A 19,863-nucleotide genomic window follows, 5' to 3' on the forward strand; every position below is an offset into this window, starting at 1 on the left:
TAGTTGTCAACTGCACTGCAGGAACAACATTACCATCTGCCAGGTCATTCCCTGACAGCAAAGTAACATCTTCCACTGGTAAACTGGAGCATAATCCGATCTTAACAGGTCCCAAAACCAACCCTGACTGTAAAGTGACCTTGCGCAATGGCACGGAAACAATGCTGCCCCCAATGCCTTTAATAAGATTTACCTCACCTATGTTAGTCTCATCACCAAACTTTAGAATGCTGTCTGATATAAGTGACTGAGAAGCCCCAGTATCTCGAAGAATTTTCACTGGTACCGGGGTTGACCCTTCCGTTACTAATACAAACCCATCTGACATAAAATGATGGAATCCCTACTTAACTCAGTCAGACCTCTCAGTCCTTAACTGAGCCTCAGCAGAATGTTCAGAACCCTGTCGGTTTATAGGTGCTTCAACATACTGATCACAGGCATGTGGGACTGTCTCCTTTTCCTTTTTCTTCTTCAGGACAGAATAATTAGCCACCATATGACCAGCTTTATTACAATAGTAACAAGGCAGACCAGAATATTTCTCCTTCAACTGCTTCCCTTCATCCTTAGTCTTGTCACTAGTCCCAGCTTTAATTTCTGGTTTACCCTGGTTATCCCTGCTACTCTTTTGGAAGCTCTTATTCTGGGTGAACTTAATGTTATGAGTTAAAGCAAACTTAACTGCTAATCTAGCAGACTCCTGCAAAGTGGCAGCATCCTTTTCATTTAAATACATCTTTATGTCATCAGGGACACACATTTTGAATTCTTCAATTAAAACCAACTCTTTCAAGCTGTTAAAATCATCATTTACATTTTTATATGTGCACCAGCGGTCAAAACACACAAACTTCTCATAAGCAAATTCCATATAAGTCCGGTTCACAGATTTCCTCAAATTTCTAAACTTTTGCCTGTATGCTTCTAGGACAAACTCATAAGCTTTGAGCACAGCCTGTTTCACCATGTCATAATCAGCTGCTTCATCAACTGTCAAAGCAGAATAGGCTTGCTGAGCCTTCCCCTTAATTACACTTTGTAAGAGAATAGGCCAACCCTCTTTTGGCCATTTTAAACCCTGAGCAAACTTCTCAAAATGCTGAAAGTATTTATCAACCTCTGCCTCGTCAAATGGAGGCACCAATTTAACTTCCCGACTGGCCTCAAACTTATCACCAGAGTCTAACGCTAGACCCCTTTGCTGCAATCTCTCTATCTTTTCCAGCTCGAACAGCCTCTGTCTTTCTGCTTCCTCTCTGTTTTTCTGCGTCTTTAGTCTCAACCTGCCTCTGCCTTTCCACAGCCTCTATCTTTATTTTTTCTAACTTGTGCGGGAGCTCTAGCTCACTAGGTTTACTTTCAGGAAACACCTCCAACTCCTGCATTTTAAACACACCCTCAGATACATAATACTCAGCTATTTTCCTCTGCATCTGTGACCTCCTCATTGTCGATTTCACCTTCACAAGTTTTAACCTTTTAGCAATACTCAGCAACTCAATCCTTCTGGTGTCCTCTAACGCCTCAGAGGTTGGCGCTTCCAGACATCTATCAACATCCATTGCTGCTGATTTTCCAGACACAAATAAATCAAAAGGGATTTCTACAATGAAACCGATAACTGATCAATACGCCTCCAAATCTTTTCCTATATCGGATGCAGGCCCAAATTTTGACCCTGTAACACTTTAGAAATGAGTCAGTAGCAATAGACTACACCTAGAGTCTGTTTTTGATGTTAAATCCACTATCTTTATTAGTACCTACTAACAATATAGTAACTTAAGCAAGATAAACAAAAGTTAACAGTGTTATATGTATATATGTGGGTAAATATAACTCCCAAACTACTGAGCTCAGGGGAAACAAGGTTTGGAGTCTTGAGATGGTAAACTATGAAAGTCCAGTTCAACCATAGAATAGTTGAGGAGAGAGAGGTATTTGTAATCCAGGGTAAGTGTGGAGAGAAGTCAATAACGTTGAATTCCACAGCATCCATGGTGGTAAAACGAGGGAACAGTCGCTGTAGATTTTATCCGTCGTCATTCCAAATCCACAAACAAATTATCACCAGAAGGTACTTGTCACAAGAGGTATCGTCTTCAAGTGAATTTCCACACCACACCCAGGCAAGGGTTAACACATAAGTGGTCTTCACAGGATACCCCAAAATAGATCCACTCCTATGGATCAAACGAGATGACAACCACACATTCAACGTATGCTGAATCAATAATTAACCCACCCTTGGGGGCATAGGAAAGTTCGAAACAGTGACCCTTGGCCAGTAGTTCCCTTGTTTTGAACCTTCCATTTTTCCTCCTTCATCTCTGTCTGACTCTGAGTGTCTGTGTCCTCGGTTAAAACTAAACAAGCTGTGAGTGATGTGAACAAGATGCAAGTCAGACTGATTTCCATTCTTAATCTCTCTCTCTCTCTCTCAAGATGACAGTCCACAGCAAATGAAATCTAGGGATTCATCACAATGGCCGTTCCCCATTGTGAACTGACTGGTGTGCCAGTAGGAGGGATGACTGAGTGAATCCTTTCCCACATTCTGAGCAGGTGAACGGCTTCTCCCCAGTGTGAACTCGCTGATGACTGTGTAGGTTGGATGACTGAGTGAATCTTTTCCCACAGACTGAGCAGGTAAACGGCTTCTCCCCAGTGTGAACTCGCTGATGTTTCTGTAGGGTGGATGACTGAGTGAATCTTTTCCCACAGGCTAAGCAGGTGAATGGCTTCTCCCCAGTGTGAACTCGCTGATGATTCTGTAGGGTGGATGAGTGAGTGAATCTCTTCCCACAGACTGAGCAGGTGAACGGCCTCTCCCCAGTGTGAACTCGCTGATGACTCTGTAGGGTGGATGACTGAGTGAATCTCTTCCCACAGACTGAGCAGGTGAACGGCTTCTCCCCAGTGTGACCTTGCTGGTGTGCCACTAGGTTGGATGACTCAGTGAATCTCTTCTCAGAGACTGAGCAGGTGAACAGCATCTCTCCAGTGTGAACTCGCTGGTGAGCCATTAGCTTAGACGAGCAAGTGAATCCCTTCCCACAGTCTGAGCAGGTGAATGGCCACTCCCCACTGTGAACTGACTGGTGTGCCAGCAGTCTGGATGACTGACTGAATCCTTTCCCACATTCTAAGCAGGTGAAAGGCTTCTCCCCAGTGTGAACTCGCTGATGACTCTGTAGGCTGGATGACTGAGTGAATCTCTTCCCACATTCTGAGCAGGTGAATGGCTTCTCCCCAGTGTGAACTCGCTGATGATTCTGTCGGCTGGATGAATTAGTGAATCTCTTCCCACAGACTGAGCAGGTGAACGGCTTCTCCCCAGTGTGAACTCGCTGATGACTCTGTAGGCTGGATAACTGAGTGAATCCCTTCCCACATTCTGAGCAGGTGAACGGCTTCTCCCCAGTGTGAACTCGCTGATGACTCTGTAGGTTGGATGACTGAGTGAAACCCTTCCCACATTCTGAGCAGGTGAACGGCTTCTCCCCAGTGTGAACTCGCTGATGACCCTGTAGGTTGGATAACCGAGTGAATCTCTTCCCACAGACTGAGCAGGTGAATGGCTTCTCCCCAGTGTGGACTCGCTGATGTCTCTGTAGGCTGGATTGATCAGCGAATCTCTTCCCACAGACTGAGCAGGTGAACGGCTTCTCCCCAGTGTGAACTCGCTGATGTTTCTGCAGGGTGGATTGATCAGCGAATCTCTTCCCACAGACTGAGCAGGTGAAGGGCTTTTCGCCAGTGTGAACTCGCTGATGTCTCTGTAGGGTGGATGAATTAGTGAATCTCTTCCCACAGACTGAGCAGGTGAATGGCTTCTCCCCAGTGTGAACTCGCTGATGACTGTGTAGGTTGGATGACTCAGTGAATCTCTTCCCACAGACTGAGCAGGTGAATGGCTTCTCCCCAGTGTGGACTCGCTGATGTCTCTGTAGGCTGGATTGATCAGCGAATCTCTTCCCACAGACTGAGCAGGTGCACAGCTTCTCCCCAGTGTGAACTCGCTGATGTGCCAGTAGGTTGGATGACTGAGTGAATCCTTTCTCACATTCTGAGCTGGTGAATGGCTTCTCCCCAGTGTGAACTCGCTGATGAATCTGTAGGTTGGATGACTGAGTGAATCTCTTCCCACAGACCGAGCAGGTGAACGGCTTCTCCCCAGTGTGACCTCGCTGATGTGCCACTGGGTTGGATGACTCAGTGAATCTCTTCTCAGAGACTGAGCAGGTGAACAGCATCTCTCCAGTGTGAACTCGCTGGTGAGCCATTAGCTTAGATGAGCAAGTGAATCCCTTCCCACAGTCTGAGCAGGTGAACGGCCACTCCCCACTGTGAACTGACTGGTGTGCCAGCAGTTTGGATGACTGACTGAACCCTTTCCCACATTCTAAGCAGGTGAACGGCTTCTCCCCAGTGTGAACTCGCTGATGACTCTGTAGCCTGGATGACTGAGTGAATCTCTTCCCACATTCTGAGCAGGTGAATGGCTTCTCCCCAGTGTGAACTCGCTGATGAATCTGTAGGCTGGATGAATTAGTGAATCCCTTCCTACAGACTGAGCAGGTGAACGGCTTCTCCCCAGTGTGAACTCGCTGATGACTCTGCAGGTTGGATGACTGAGTGAATCTCTTCCCACATTCTGAGCAGGTGAACGGCTTCTCCCCAGTGTGAATTCGCTGATGATTCTGTAGGCTGGATGAATTAGTGAATCTCTTCCCACAGACTGAGCAGGTGAACGGCTTCTCCCCGGTGTGGACTCGCTGATGTCTCTGTAGGCTGGATGACTCAGTGAATCTCTTCCCACCTTCTGAGCATGTGAACGGCTTCTCCCCAGTGTGAACTCGCTGATGTTTCTGTAGGGTGGATTTATCAGTGAATCTCTTCCCACAGACTGAGCAGGTGAATGGCTTCTCGCCAGTGTGAACTCGCTGATGACTCTGTAGGGTGGATGAATTAGTGAATCTCTTCCCACAGACTGAGCAGGTGAACGGCTTCTCCCCAGTGTGAACCCGCTGATGACTCTGTAGGTTGGATGACTCAGTGAATCTCTTCCCACAGACTGAGCAGGTGAATGGCTTCTCCCCAGTGTGGACTCGCTGATGTCTCTGTACGCTGGATGACTCAGTGAATCTCTTCCCACATTCTGAGCAGGTGAACGGCTTCTCCCCAGTGTGAACTCGCTGATGTTTCTGTAGGGTGGATTGATCAGCGAATCTCTTCCCACAGACTGAGCAGGTCATTGGCTTCTCGCCAGTGTGAACTCGCTGATGTCTCTGTAGGGTGGATGAATTAGTGAATCTCTTCCCACAGACTGAGCAGGCGAACGGCTTCTCCCCAGTGTGAACTCGCTGATGTGCCAGTAGGTTGGATGACTGAGTGAATCTCTTCCCACAGACTGAGCAGGTGAATGGCTTCTCCCCGGTGTGAACTCGCTGGTGAGCCATTAGGTCAGATGACCGAGTGAATCCTTCCCCACAAGTTCAGCAGATGACCAGCCTCTGCCCAGTGTGAATTGCCTGGTGTGTCCACAGGTGGGATAACCGACTGAATCCCTCCTCACACACAGATCAGATGAATGGCCTTGTCCAGTGTGAACTTGCTGATGTACCTTCAATTGAGATAACCAAGTGAATCCACTCCCACTGTCTGAGCAGGTGAACGGCCTTTCCCCTGTGCAAAATGACGGGCATGCTAGTCAGTCAGATGACCAAGTGAATCCCTCCCCACAGTCTGAGCTGGAAGGATGGTTGATTGAAATCCTTGCTCCACTTTTCAAACATCTGGACAGAGACAGCAAAACTGGCGTACCGGGTTTGAGATCCTAGGAGCTAAATTCCATCTCGTTTTTAACCTGTAAAAAGATTTACAAAATCCATCATTGGGTTAGGACCAAATTTCAGATGAGATTACTTGAGTTCTCAAGGTTTGATCTGGTTGCAATGAGGTTCAACCCAAGTTGGAGAGAGAAATCATCTTCTGACTGGGCACAGTGCTGGTATCTGGAATGGCCATCAATTCCTTGATGCTCTTCCTGTCTCTATAAGAATGGGGCATTTCTGCCATCTCCAATCTGTGACCTGGCTCAGTTTGCCTCTCTCCATTTGTATTATTCCCTGTTCCTGCTGAGCAGCATGGGTGCCTGGGCCCACAGTCACTGAAACAGTATCAGGCAAATTGTCTTTCTTGTCATGCATCTGGGATTTTCTTTTATGCATTATTAACTTTAAAGTGCCACAGATTTAACACCATATACAAAATTCCTGCTGAGATGAATGGTTGGTCTGCACAGCTGTTAAAAGAACTTAGAGGGAATTTTTGTATTATTTCAGGTTCTTGTCACAGTCATCGAAAATTACAATACAGAAACAGGCCCTTTGGGCCATCTGGTTTGTGCTGAACTATTTAATCTGCCCACTCCCATACCCCTACCATCCAGGTACCAAACAAACCTCTTAAATGTTGAAATTGAGCTCGCATGCACCACTTGTGCTGGCTGCTCATTCCACACCCGGATGACCATCTGTGTGAAGAAGTTTCCCCTCATGTTCTCCTTAACGTTTCACCTTTTACCCTTAACCCATGGCCTCTGATTGTCGTCCCACCCCATCTCAGTGGTAAAAGCCAGCTTGCATTTACCCTATCTATACCCCTCATAATAGTGGTATACCTCCATCAAATCTCCCCTCAATCTTTTATGTTCCAAGGAATAAAGTCCGGACTTGTTCAATCTTTCCTAATAACCGAAGTCCTCCAGACCTGGCAACATCCTTGTGAATTTTCTCTGAACTCTTTCAACCTCTTTTACAACCTTCATGTAGGTAGGTGACCAAAACTGCACACAATACTCCAAATTAGACCTCACCAATGTCTTCCACAAGTCAATATAATGTCTATCTATTGTTGTCAGTACTTTGGTTCATGAAGGCCAATGGGCCAAAATCCTTCTTTCCATCACATCTATGACACCATTTTCAATAGACAATAGGTGCAGGAGTAGGCCATTTGGCCCTTCGAGCTGGTACTGCCATTTACTGTGATCATGGCTGTTCATCCACAATCAGTACCCGGTTCCTGCCTTCTCCCCATATCCCTTGACTCTGCTATCATTAAGAGATCTCTCCAACTCCTTCTTAAAAGCATTCAGAGAATTTTCCTCCACTGCCTTCTGAGGCAGAGCATTCCACAGATTCACAACTCTCTGGGTGAAAAAGTTTTTCCTCAACTCCATTCGAAATGACCTACCCCTTATTCTCAAATTGTGGCCTCTGGTTCTGGACTCCCCCAACATCAGTGAATTGAGGACTTGTATTCCCACATCCCTTTCTTCTACAACACTCCTCAGTGCTCTACCAGTCACGGTGAAAGAACTCCCTTGGTAGGTCATACCAAAGTGCAACACCTCACACTTGTCTGCATTAAATTCCATTTTCCATTTCTCAAACCATTTTCCCAGTTGGTCCAGATCGCGCAGCAGCCATGATAGTCTTCCTCATTGTTCACTACACCACCAATCTTGCTGTCAGCTACAAATTTGCTGATCCAGTTAACCACACTATCATCCAAATTACTGATATAGATGACAAACAACAACAGATCCAGCACTGATCCCTGTGGCACACCACTAGTCACAGGCCTCCAGTCAGAGAGGCAACCATCTGCTACCACACAGCGGCTTCTCCCAAAGACAGTGTCTCATCCAATTTACTATCTCATCTGGAATGCTGAGTGACTGAACCTTCTTGATCCACCTCTCATATTCCACCTCTGTAACCTGTACAGGGTCGAGGAATTTAATGCTGCTTTGCCTCTCTTCTATAGACTCTGCGTTCATCTCCTGAGCAAAAAATATCTCCCACATCTATTTTGTCTCCTCATATGGATTACCATTCTGATCTTGCAGAGGATTAATTTTTTCCCTTGCAATCTTTTCACACTCAACATATCTGCAGAATCCATGAGGATTCTCCTTGACCTTGTCTGCTGGGGCAACCTCATGCCTTCTTTGTCTTTCATAAGTGTTCACTTGAATTCCCTGTATTTCATAATTACCCATTTGTTCCGATCTGCCTGTACCTGGTATGCACCTCCTTTTTATTGATCTGGGAGATGAAAGCCAAAGGGGTGATAGAGCTGCATGGTGTGGGGTGGGGTTGGGGGGGGGGGGGTTTAAACTAAAGTTGCAGGGGGAATGGGAGCCTGAATAACAGAACAGATAGTGCAGGGTTTGCGGCAACATTTGTTGTTCAGACCTCAGACAAAGTCAGGAATGAAAGACGTTGAGCATGGTGCAGTGAATATGCTGAGCCCTGTATATATCAATACAAGCAGTAGCATAGGAAAGGCGGATGTGTTCAGGGCATGGATCAACCCCCGGAATTATGACACTAGGGTCTGGCAACTGTGGCCTGGGACAGGCTGCTTTATGGCAAAGGTGTGCTTGGTAAATTGAGGCCTTCAAAGCAAAATTTTGAAAGTACAAAGCGGGTATGTGCTTCTCAGAATAAAAGGTGAGGATAGAAACTGTATGGAACCTTGGTTTTCAAGAGATATCGAGACCCTGGTGAAGCACAAAATGGAGTTGCAGAACAGGGATGGGCAGGTAGGTTCTTGTGGATTAGAAGAAATGCAAGAGAACACATAAGAAATAAATCAGGACGGCTAAATGAAGGCATGAGATTGCCCTCACAGAAAAGATGAAGGATAATCCTCAGGGATTCTGGAGATAGATTAAAAGCAAAAGGATTGCAAGGCACAAAGTTGGTCCTCTGGAAGACCGGAATGGCAATCCATGTGTGGAACCAAAGCAAACGGGGGAGATCTTAAATATTCTTTTCATCCCTATTTACTCAGATGGACACAGTGTCAATGAGAGTGTGGAAAAGCGGCATTAAAATCATGGACCCGCACAGATTAAAGAAGAGGGTGGATAAATCTCCGGGGCATGACAAGGTGCGCCCTCGGTCCCCATGGGAGGCAAGTGCAGAAATCGTCGGGCCCCAGCAGAGATAATTAATTCATCCTTAGTGAAGGGAGAGTTATCAGAGGATTGTAGGATAGCCAAAGTTATTTCGCTGTTCAACATAGAACATGGAAATCTACAGCATATTCCAGGCCATTCAGCCCACAATGTTGTGCCAACCATGAAATTTACTCTAGAAACTGCCTAGAATTTCCCTAGCACATGGACCTCTATGTTTCTAAGCTCCATGTACCTATCTAAGAGGCTGTTAAAAGACCCTATTGTATCTGCCTCGACCACCACTGCTGGCAGTGCATTCCACACACCCACCACTCTCTGTGTAAAAAAACTTACCCCTGACATCCCCTTGGTACCTATTTCCAAGCGGCTTAAAACTACATCTCTCACGTTAGCTATTTCAGCCCTGGGAAAAGCCTCTGGCTATCCACACGATCAATGCCCCTCATCATCTTATCCAGCTAAAAAAGGCTTTGTTGGAAGTAAGCAAACATATGAGGGTATAGATAGGGTAAATGCAAGCAGCTTTTTCCACTGATGTTGAGTGGGACGACAACCAGAGGTCATGGGTAAGTGACTTCCCCATTTATACAGCACAATACAGGCCCTTCGGCCCACAATGCTGTGCTGAACATTACTTACTTTAGAAATTCCCTAGAGTTCCCCATAGCCCTGTATTTTTCTAGGAGCCTCTTAAAAGACCATAATGTATCCGGCTTCATCACAGTCGCCGGCAGCCCATTCCACGCACTCACCACTCTGTGTAAAAAACTTACCCCTTGCGGACAGTGTAAGACATGGTTTTGCTGCTGTTAAATACAAGTTCAGTTCTGCAGAATATGGTTTGTTATTAGTAACCCACGGTACGTATAAAGAACACAACACCCCTGACATCTCCTTCGTACCTGCTTCCAAACACCTTAAAACTGTGTCCTCTCTGCAGATTTTCTCTTTTTAGTGATTGGAGGCAGAACAAAGGTGATTTTCACAACAGCTGATGTAAAAGATTTTGTTCCCTTTCTCCGAGTTCCCGATCCTTGCATTTAGACAGCTGGAGCTCAGCTCTGTCTGAGAGACCCATCGGTTCCCATTCCCTCATCAGCCGGAAGCTCCCCGGGGCCCGTGTACGGATGGTGGGGCTGAGAGAGAGGGAAGAGAGCAGGACTGTCCCGGAAGTCACAACAATTATCCCTCAGTCGGTGTTGAATCCCCTCCCCAACAATCTCCCTGACACCCGGAGACTCGCTCCTACCTGCTGCAGGTCTTCTCAGGCCCACCGTGTACTGTGCGCATGCGTGATATTCGGCAACGTCAGCACCCTCACGCCTGCGCATTCGATCGGTGCTTCGGCGACGGCGAAGGCGAAATGATTAACGCAGGAATTTATGGGTAATCCCGGCGCCATTAAAAGTTCCTGCAAGCACAGGTTCCATGTCCATACCTAATTTTCTTTTGTGTGTATGGAAAAGTCAGCAACTGTTCTAACGCAGAAAGCGGCTCCCATAAACAATATACTCAATATCAACGTGTATCTAATGCCAAAGTACAACCCTCTTACAATATAGATATAAAATACAAGAGATTCTGCAGTTGCTGGAAATACAGAGACGCACTCACACCCAAGATGCTGGAGGAACTTTGCAGTTCAGGCAGCAACTAAGCAGAGGAGTACACAGCGTCGGCATGCTGAAGGGGCTCGGCAGAAACGTTGTCTATTTATTCCTCTCCACATTCGTTGCCTGATCTACTGATTTATTCCAGTATTTTGCAGAAATTAACCAACTTTTTTTTTCAATCAATAAGTTTCCAAATATTTCTGATCTTTCATTTGTAGGCACATCCTGCTGGTCAGATTCCTCCTCCTCCCCATAAACTCTAGACCCCACCTCTCTCTGGAGCCTCAAAGCCCTGACTCAGGCCGGCATCTCATTGGTTTCTGAATCTGCTCCATTGAAGATTCATTTGCTAGTCTGCTGTCAGACTTCAGAGGCGCATTGCAACAACCCAGCTGTCTGAGGCACAGTCCTTTGAAATTAGTGAAAGTGACCAAAAACATTGAAAAGAGCAGCGAAGACGGAGTTTAGCTAAATTATTTCACAGCACTGAAGAACTTCAAATACACAGGGAGCTCATCGTCTTATTCAGCCTGGAGAAAATCATGCAGGGAATTCATGCAGGTGTATAAGATGATGAGAGATATTGGTCGTGTGGATAGCCAGAGGCTTTTTCCCAGGGCTGAAATGCCTAACACGAGGGGCATAGTTTTAAGGTGCTTGGAAGCAGGCACACAGGAGATGTCAAAGAGTGGTGGGTGTGTGGAATGCACAGCCAGAGACATTGGTAGACGTGGATACAATAGGGTCTTTTAAGACACTCTTAGACAATCGACAATAGGTGCAGGAGTAGGCCATTCAGCCCTTTGAGTCAGAGCCACCATTCACTGTGATCATGGCTGATCATCCACAATCAGTATCCAGTTCCTGCCTTCTCACCATAACCTTTGATTCCACTATCTTTAAGAACTCTATCCATCTCTTTCTTGAGAGCATCCAGAGACTTGGCCTCCACAGCCTTCTGGGGCAGAGCATTCCATATATCCACCACTCTCTGGGTAAAAATGTTTTTCCTCAACTCCGTTCTAAATGGCCTACCCCTTATTCTTAAACTGTGGCCTCTGGTTCTGGACTCACCCATCAGCGGGAACATGCTTCCTGCCTCCAGCGTGTCCAATCCCTTAATAATCTTATGTTTCAATAAGATCCCCTCTCATCCCTTTAAATTCCAGAGTATACAAGCCCAATCGCTCCAATCTTTCAACATATGACAGTCCTGCCATCCCGGGAATTAATCTTGTGAACCTACGCTGCACTCCCTCAATAGCATGAATGTCCTTCCTCAAATTTGGAGACCAAAATTGCACACAGTACTCCAGGTGTGGTCTCACCAGGGCCCTGTACAACTGCAGAAGGACCTCTTTGCTCTTATACTCAATTCCTCTTGTTATGAAGGCCAGCATGCCATTAGCTTGCTTCACTGCCTGCTGTACCTGCATGCTTGCTTTCAGTGACTGATGTACAAGAACACCTAGATCTTGTACTTCCCCTTTTCCTAACTTGACGCCATTTAGATAGTAATCTGCCTTCCTGTTCTTTCCACCAAAGTGGATAACCTCACATTTATTCACATTAAACTGCACCCGCCATGCATCCGCCCACTCACCCAACCTGTCCAAGTCACCCTGCATTCTCATAACGTCCTGCTCACATTTCAGACTGCCACCCAGCTTTGTGTCATCAGAAAACTTGGTGATGTTACTTTTAATCCCTTCATCCAAATCATTAATATATATTGTAAACAGCTGTGGTCCCAGCACTGAACCCTGCGGTACCCCACTGGTCATCGCCTGCCATTCTGCCATTAATCCCTACTGTTTGTTTCTTGTCTACCAAACAATTTTCTATCCATGTCAGTACCCTACCCTCAATACCATTTGCTCTAATTTTGCACACTAACCTCCTATGTGGGACTTTATCAAAGGCTTTCTGAAAGTCCAGGTACACTACATCCACTGGCTTTCCCATATCCATTTTCATAGTTATGTTCTCAAAAAATTCCAGAAGATTAGTCAAGCATGATTTCCCCATCGTAAATCCATGCTGACTGGGACCTATCCTGCCGCTGCTATCCAAATGTGCTGCTATTACATCTTTTATACTTGATTCCAGCATCTTCCCCACCACTGATGTCAGACTAACTGGTCTATAATTGCCTGTTTTCTCTCTCCCTCCTTTCTTCAAAAGTGGGATAACATTAGCTACCCTCCAATCCACAGGAACTGATCCTGAATCTATAGACATTGGAAAATGATTACCAATAGACAGGTATATGGAGCTTAGGAAAATAGAGGGCAATGCGGTCGGGAAATTCCAGGCAGTTTCTGGAGTAGGTTACATGATTGGCACAACATTGTGAGCCGAGGGGCCTGTAATCTGCTCTAGATTCCTGATTCTATGAAATTCAAGGGAAATCTCTTCTCCTGCAGAGTAGTGACGAGTTGCAACCTGTCATCATGGGGAGAGTGAGAGGTGAAGTGAACAACAGGGCTAGACTGTAAAATACTGATATGGAACAGAAACATGGGCAGGGAGCAGACGGATTGAGTGGCCTCTCTAGTGTACAGAGTGAGTGTGGTAGAGACAGTAAGTATCTGTGACATGAGATTTGAAACAGAACTGATTTATCTTTGACAGATCCACAATATTAAACACCAGTCTAGTTTAAGGCTAACATCAGAAGAACGTTGGATTTGATAAGGTACACCATGCAAGGCTTATTGAGAAAGTAAGGAGGCCTGGGATCCAAGGGGAGATTGCTTTGTGGATCAAGAGCTGGCTTGCCCACAGAAGGCAAAGAGTGGTTGTAGACAGGTCATATTCTGCATGGAGGTCGGTGACCAGTGGTGTGCCTCAAGGATCTGTTCTGGGACCCCTACTCTTCGTGATTTTTATAAGTGATCTGGATGAGGAAGTGGACAGATGGGTTAGTAAATTTGCTGATGACACAAAGGTTGGAGGTGTTGTGGATAGTGTGGAGGGCTGTCAGAGATTACAGCAGACATTGATAGGATGCAAAACTGGGCTGAGAAGTAGAAGATGGAATTCAACACAGACAAATGTGAGGTGGTTCACTTTGGTAGGTCAAATATGATGGCAGAATATAGTATTAATGGTAAGACTCTTGGCAGTGTGGAGGATCAGAGGCATCTTGTGGTCCGAGTCCAGAAGTCACTCAAAGCTGCTACACAGGTTGACTCTGTGGTTAAGAAGGCGTACGGTGCATTGGCCTTAATCAACCCTCGGATTGAGTTTAGGAGCTGAGAGGTAGTGTTACAGCTAAATAGGACCCTGGTCAACCCCACTTGGAGTACTGTGCTCAGTTCTGTTCGCATCACTACAGGAAGGACGTGGAAACCATAGAAAGAGTGCAGAAGAGATTTACAAGGATGTTGCCTGGATTGGGGAGCATGCCTTATGAGAATAGGTTGAGTGAACATGGCCTTTTCTCCTTGGGGTGACGGAGGATGAGCGGTGACCTGATAGAGGTGTATAAGATGATGAGAGGCATTGATCTTGTGGATAGTCAGAGGCTTTTTCCCAGGGCTGAAATATTTGCCACAAGAGGACACAGGTTTAAGGTACTGGGGTGTAGGTACAGAGCAGATGTCTGGGCAAGTTTTTTTACGCAGAGAGTGATGAGTGTGTGGAATGGGCTTCCAGTGACGGTGGTGGAGACGGATATGATAGGGTCTTTCAAGAGACTCCTGGACATGGAAGTTAGAAAAATAGGGGGCTATGGGTAACCCTAGGTAATTTCTGAGGTAAGGATATATTCAGCACAGCATTGTGGCTGAGGGGCCTATGTTCTGCTGTAGTTTTTCTATGTTTCTAATTTCTATTCACATTCCTCCTGCCTCACTGGACAGGAACACTGAAACACCAAGTGAGAAACAGCAGGAGGTGGCCATTCAGCCCCTCTAACCATCAACAGAATGGTGGCAGCTCTCTCATCTCAGCCACATGTTTCTGCCCGATCCTCATTTCATCGATCCCTCCGGTCTCCACACATCTGCTGGCCTCTGTTTTATGTGAGGACGATCACTGAGTCTTCATCGGCCTCTGTGGTGGGGATTTACAGACATTCACGACCCTCGGAGTGGAGACATTTCCCCTCATCTCAGTCCCGGACAGTCTACCCCCTTTTTCAGAGACTGGGATCCCTGGTTCAGCCGGTAATGATGTTGTGCATTTCAATGTGTTCACCTCTCAGTCCTCGATTCTCTAAATGAAAGGGTTATCACATTTGATCTTTCTTCATATGATGACCCCACCACTCCAGGGATCAGTCTGGTGAATCTTCATTGCACTCTCTATAACAAATACTCTCTAACCTCTTTGTTAATCCTCTATGGAATTAATTTCCATCTTCTGCAGCCCCATGTTGCCCCAACCACTCACCTCCCACCCCCGTCACTATTTCCACCTTCCCACCTCCCCCTCACCTGGATCCACCTCTCACTCCCCAGCTCTTGCCCCATCCCCACCCCTCACCTCTTTTCTCGGACTATTTCCCGTCCACTCTCAGTCCAGAGGGAGGGTCTCGGCCCGAAATGTTGACGGTCCATTTCCCTCCACAGATGCTGCCCGACCCACTGAGTTCCTCCGGCAGTTTGTTCTTTGGTCTGTGTGACCCGTGTTAGTGTGGGGAGCGGGATTTTACACCATATTCCCGGTACAGTCTCAACAAAACACAAATAATTGTCACTTTGCCCGGACCATCGGCCCCGCTTGCAGGGCAACAGTCTGCCGGTGTTTGCCCCCCAATGTGGTGAATCGCCACCACCGTGGGCTCAGACATTTCCACAGATGAGCCCCTCCTGTCCCCACCGGGACAAACATCCTGTCCGCCCCCTCTCTCCCCGTCTTCATCCTCTCCCTCCCCGGGGAACCGGCATCAAACCGACGGGCCGAGCGGTCTCCTCCTACCTCTCAGCGACACATCAGACTCCGGCCGCAGGAGACGCTTCACAAACGCCCCAACTTCCCTCGGAGGGAAATGGAAATAAATCAGAAAGCGGACATTTACTTTGACGGTTGTCCCGCCGTGACGGAAAGTTCGGGAGACGGAGTCAGCGGGGGTAACGCCCTCTCGGTTGGTCCTCCTCCGCTATTGGCTGGAAGCAGTGATTGACATCGCTTCGTACCAATGGGAATAGCGCAGCGCGTGACTCCTCTGTTGACGGCGGTGGGGGAGGGGCTGATCACGTGATTAGTAGCCCGGCCGTTAAACCGACCAAGCTCGAGCTCACCAGCGCGCGGGGCACAAAAGGCCCCAGATGATCGGTTGAGGTGAGAAGGGATCTCCGGGTTGGGGGTCTCACCGGGCGGCGTTTTCAACACCGACTTCGGGTAGTTGCTGTGACTCCGGACTCCGTGACCCGCAATCCCGGGACAGTCCTGCTCTCTTCCCTCTCTCTCAGCCCCACCATCCGTACACGGGCCCCGGGGAGCTTCCGGCTGATGAGGGAATGGGAACCGATGGGTCTCTCAGACAGAGCTGAGCTCCAGCTGTCTAAATGCAAGGATCGGGAACTCGGAGAAAGGGAACAAAATCTTTTACATCAGCTGTTGTGAAAATCACCTTTGTTCTGCCTCCAGTCACAAACCAGAGAAAATCTGCAGATGCTGGAAATCCGAGCAACACACACAAATTGCTGGAGGAACTCAGCATTAGTACTCTTTTCCATAGATGCTGCCTGGCCTGCTGAGTTCCCCCAGCATTTTGTGTCTGTTGCTTGTTCCACCCCCTCTTGTTCTGGACTTTCTACCCGTGAGAACATGTTTTTTTTTATTTTTTTTATTTTTGTTATTTTCTACAAACTACAGCGTTGAAGAAAAAATCAATAGTGTAAATAGTGGGATCATTGTAATACAGACAAAAATAGCAATAATACATATCTTAACAAATGAGCAAGTCACCCATATTAAAAATGAAAAGTTAGAAAGGAAAGCTCCCAACCCACCCACGATCCAACTCCAAGCCAACCATTACATTATAAGTATAAATATTTAAAAGGACATTTGAGATAAACTTCTATCACCCCAGAACTATGTATTGTAGTAAAAAGAGAAATGATTGATTAAAAAAAAAGTAGCCTGCTACCTAATCAAAGAAAGCTGGAAATGCAGGCTCTGACTATCAAAGGAAGAAAAAAATACACTTGTCAATCAAGGTGAGAATTATGAAAATATTTTAAAAACGGTCCCCACACCTCATGGAACTTTATATGCTAATTTAAAAGTGAATAGTAAATCTTTTAAAGATCTAAACAAGACACAATATCCCTGAGCCATCGAACATGCGTAGGGGGAACTACATCTCTCCACAAGGAGTACTGCACGTCCAGCTAAAAGAGAGACAAAAGACAATGTTCGTCATTTAGCCGGGATCAAATGCTTGTCAGAGTCTCGAGAAATACCGAAAAGAGCGAATAAAGGATCAGGTTCCAAATGACAGGGACATGTTTTGACCTGTTCTCTCCAGGTACATAATGATATCAAACACCTTTGCCCTGGGCAACAAGTAGCTTTCACATCACAAATGTGCCAGACTCCAATGAGACAGACTACTGCCCTTCCCTTCATATTCATTGGCATTGCCATCACTGAGTTCACCACCGTCAGTCACCTGGGGGAGGGTTCAGGGGAAATATTTATGTACAATACAGAAACTGGTGTTACCTGTGTGTATTGTGGTGATGTAAAAGTTACTGGAGAATTTACAAGTGGGAAGAAGTGGAGTGATATTTGGAAATCTGAGTTTTTAAAGCGTAATTTAGCAAGCAAACCACATATGGACAATGTGCAAAAGCTCTGGCGAGAAAATCCTTCATTACCCGTTACAGGCCTGCTACATAGGTTGTGTGAGAGTGCAGATGAACTCGATCGAAGCCAGAGAAGATCAAAGTTCTTACTGACAGTGATTTGCTAGCTGTTGAAATAAATACCTCTCTATAGAAAATTCACGATGCAGATGTTGTCACTGGGTAAAAAAAAATGCACAGTACAAGATTGATGTGCACACTGGTCATTACAAATTAGAGGGGACATCGGTGGGAGGGTGAGGAGACCTCCAGTGTCCCTGATGCCCTCACCTACAAGATGTGCATCCAGCTGCAGCTTGTAACCCTGCACTTTAAGGGGTTGGAACTTGAGATGGATGATTTCCGGATCATCCAGGAGTTGGAGAGGGTGATAGATATGACACGAAGAGAGGTGAGTTACACCCAAAGTGCAGGACACAGGAAACTAGGTGAGAGTCAGGAAGGAGAATGAGGTTAAATAGCCATCGCAGAGTACTCTTGTGTCCATCCCACACAACAACAGGTGGAACCACTTTAGAAACTGTTGAGATTACCTGGCAGAGAAAAATCAAAGGGGTGATAGGGAATTCGTTAGTTAGAGGAACAGAACAAGAGGGGACTAATATCCCAGTGGTGAGGCTCGCTAGTGCTAGTGTGGGGAGAGGGTGATGTGGTTAAAATAAGTTGTAGGGGGAATGGGAGCCAGAATGACAGAACAGATAGTGGAGAGGGTGAATTGAATGGAATTGACTTTATTGCATACGTCCTTCATATACATGAGGAGTAGAAATCTTTACATCTCCATCTAAATGTGCAATGTGTAATCTATAGTCATTTATAATAAATAGTTTGTACATAGGACAGTCAATATAACATAGAAATGCAATTGTATCAGCATGAATTAATCAGTCTGACGGCCTGGTGGAAGATGATGTCCCGGAGCCTGTTGGTCCTTTTGCTGTGGTACCGTTTCCTGGATGGTAACAGCAGGAACAGTTTGTGGTTGTGGTGAATTGGGACTCCAATATCCATTGGGCCCTTTTTACACACCTGTCTCTGTAAATAACCTGAATAGTGGGGAGTTCACATCTACAGATGCGCTGGGCTGTCCGCACCACTCTCTGCAGGTTCCTGTGATTAAGGGAAGTACAGTTCCCATACCAGGCAGTGATGCAGCCAGTCGGGATGCTCTCAATTATGTCCTTGTAGAAAGTTCTTAGGATTTGGGGCCCCATCCCAAACTTCTTCAACCGTCTGAGGTGAAAGAGGTGCTGGTGTGCTTTTTTCACAACACAGCCGGTATGTACAGACCATATGAGATCCTCCGTGATGTTTATGCCGAGGAACTTAAAGCTGTTCACCCTCTCAACCCCAGATCCATTGATGTCAATAGAGGTTAGCCTGTCTCCATTCCTCCTGTCGTCCACAATCAGCTCCTTTGTTTTTGTGACAACGAGGGAGAGTTTGTTTTTTTGACACCAGTCAGATGTTGTTCAGACCTCAGACAGAGTCAGCAATCAAATGGTTGAGCATGGAGCGATGAATGTGCTGAGCTGTGTATATCACAATGCAAGAAGCATCGTAGGAAAGCCAGATGAGCTCAGGACAGGGAATTATGATATTGTAGCCATTATTGGGACTTGGTTGCACTCAACAGTCTGAGAGATTTAGAGGAACAAATTTGTAGAGAGATTGCAGACCATGCCAAGAAACAAAGGTGTGATTTTAACTTTCCATATATTGACTGGGACTCCCATACTGTAAAAGCTGTCAAGGGGGTAGAGGTTGCCAAATGTGCCCTTAATCAGTTCATAGAATTCCCGACATAGAAGTGTGCAATGAGCTGTTAGGAAATGATCCAGGGCTGATGATCGAAATTAGTGATCATAATGCCATGAGATTCAAAGTAAATATGGCAAAAGAGAGGTCTGCACTACGGGTTGAGATTCTAAATTGGAGAAAGGTCAATTTTGATGGTATCAGAAAGGATCTGACAAGTGTGGTTTGGGACAGGCTGTTTTCTGGCAAAGGAGTACTTGGTAAGTGGGAGGCCTTCAGAAGTGAAATTCTGAGGGTGTAGAGTTTGTATGTGCCTGTCAAAATAAAAGTTGAAAGGTAACTGCTGCAGGGAACCTTGGTTTTCAAGAGATATTGAGTCTCCGGATATTTTGTTCCTCTAAATGCCTCAGACTGTTGGGTGCTACCAAGACTCATTAATGACGACAATATCATAATTCCACCCCCCGAGCTCATCCGACTTCTTGTTTTAGTTGTCTTCTGCAGGTTTCTAAAATTTTCCCAATAGTTTTTGCTCTTTTGTTTGCCCTCTCTATGGCTTTTATGTTAGCTTTGGCTTCTCATTTCATCCACAATTGTGTCCTCCTGCCTTTCCAATGCTTCCATTTCTTTGGGATGTATCGATCACTCAACTCCTGAATTGCTCCCA

At 46.1% G+C, this 19,863-nt stretch overlaps 2 protein-coding genes across 2 annotated transcripts in view; both read right to left on the minus strand.

The window, feature by feature from the left end:
- Nucleotides 1-10,329, minus strand: part of LOC140208554 (uncharacterized) — a 69,821-nt gene extending 59,492 nt beyond the window's left edge. Inside the window, exon 1 of the mRNA XM_072277301.1 lies at nt 9,904-10,329. The gene's annotated coding sequence lies outside the window, so the exon portion shown is untranslated. The remainder of the gene's footprint in view (nt 1-9,903) is intronic.
- Nucleotides 1,579-10,816, minus strand: LOC140207845 (uncharacterized). Its single transcript, XM_072276398.1, has 2 exons — nt 10,251-10,816; nt 1,579-5,872 (listed from the first exon to the last, which is right to left on the minus strand). Exon 2 carries the CDS (start codon nt 5,463-5,465, stop codon nt 2,484-2,486), a length of 2,982 nt encoding a protein of 993 aa, XP_072132499.1. The 5' UTR covers nt 5,466-5,872; nt 10,251-10,816; the 3' UTR covers nt 1,579-2,483.
- Nucleotides 10,817-19,863: the final 9,047 nt, after the last annotated feature.

The sequence above is a fragment of the Mobula birostris genome, chromosome 13 (assembly GCF_030028105.1).
Source record: "Mobula birostris isolate sMobBir1 chromosome 13, sMobBir1.hap1, whole genome shotgun sequence".
NCBI classification, from domain to species: Eukaryota; Metazoa; Chordata; class Chondrichthyes; order Myliobatiformes; family Myliobatidae; genus Mobula; species Mobula birostris.

Coding starts and splice junctions, on each gene's coding strand:
- LOC140207845 (XM_072276398.1), bottom strand. CDS start 5,465: ATGGCTCACCAGCGAGTTCACACCGGGGAGAAGCCATTCACCTGCTCA.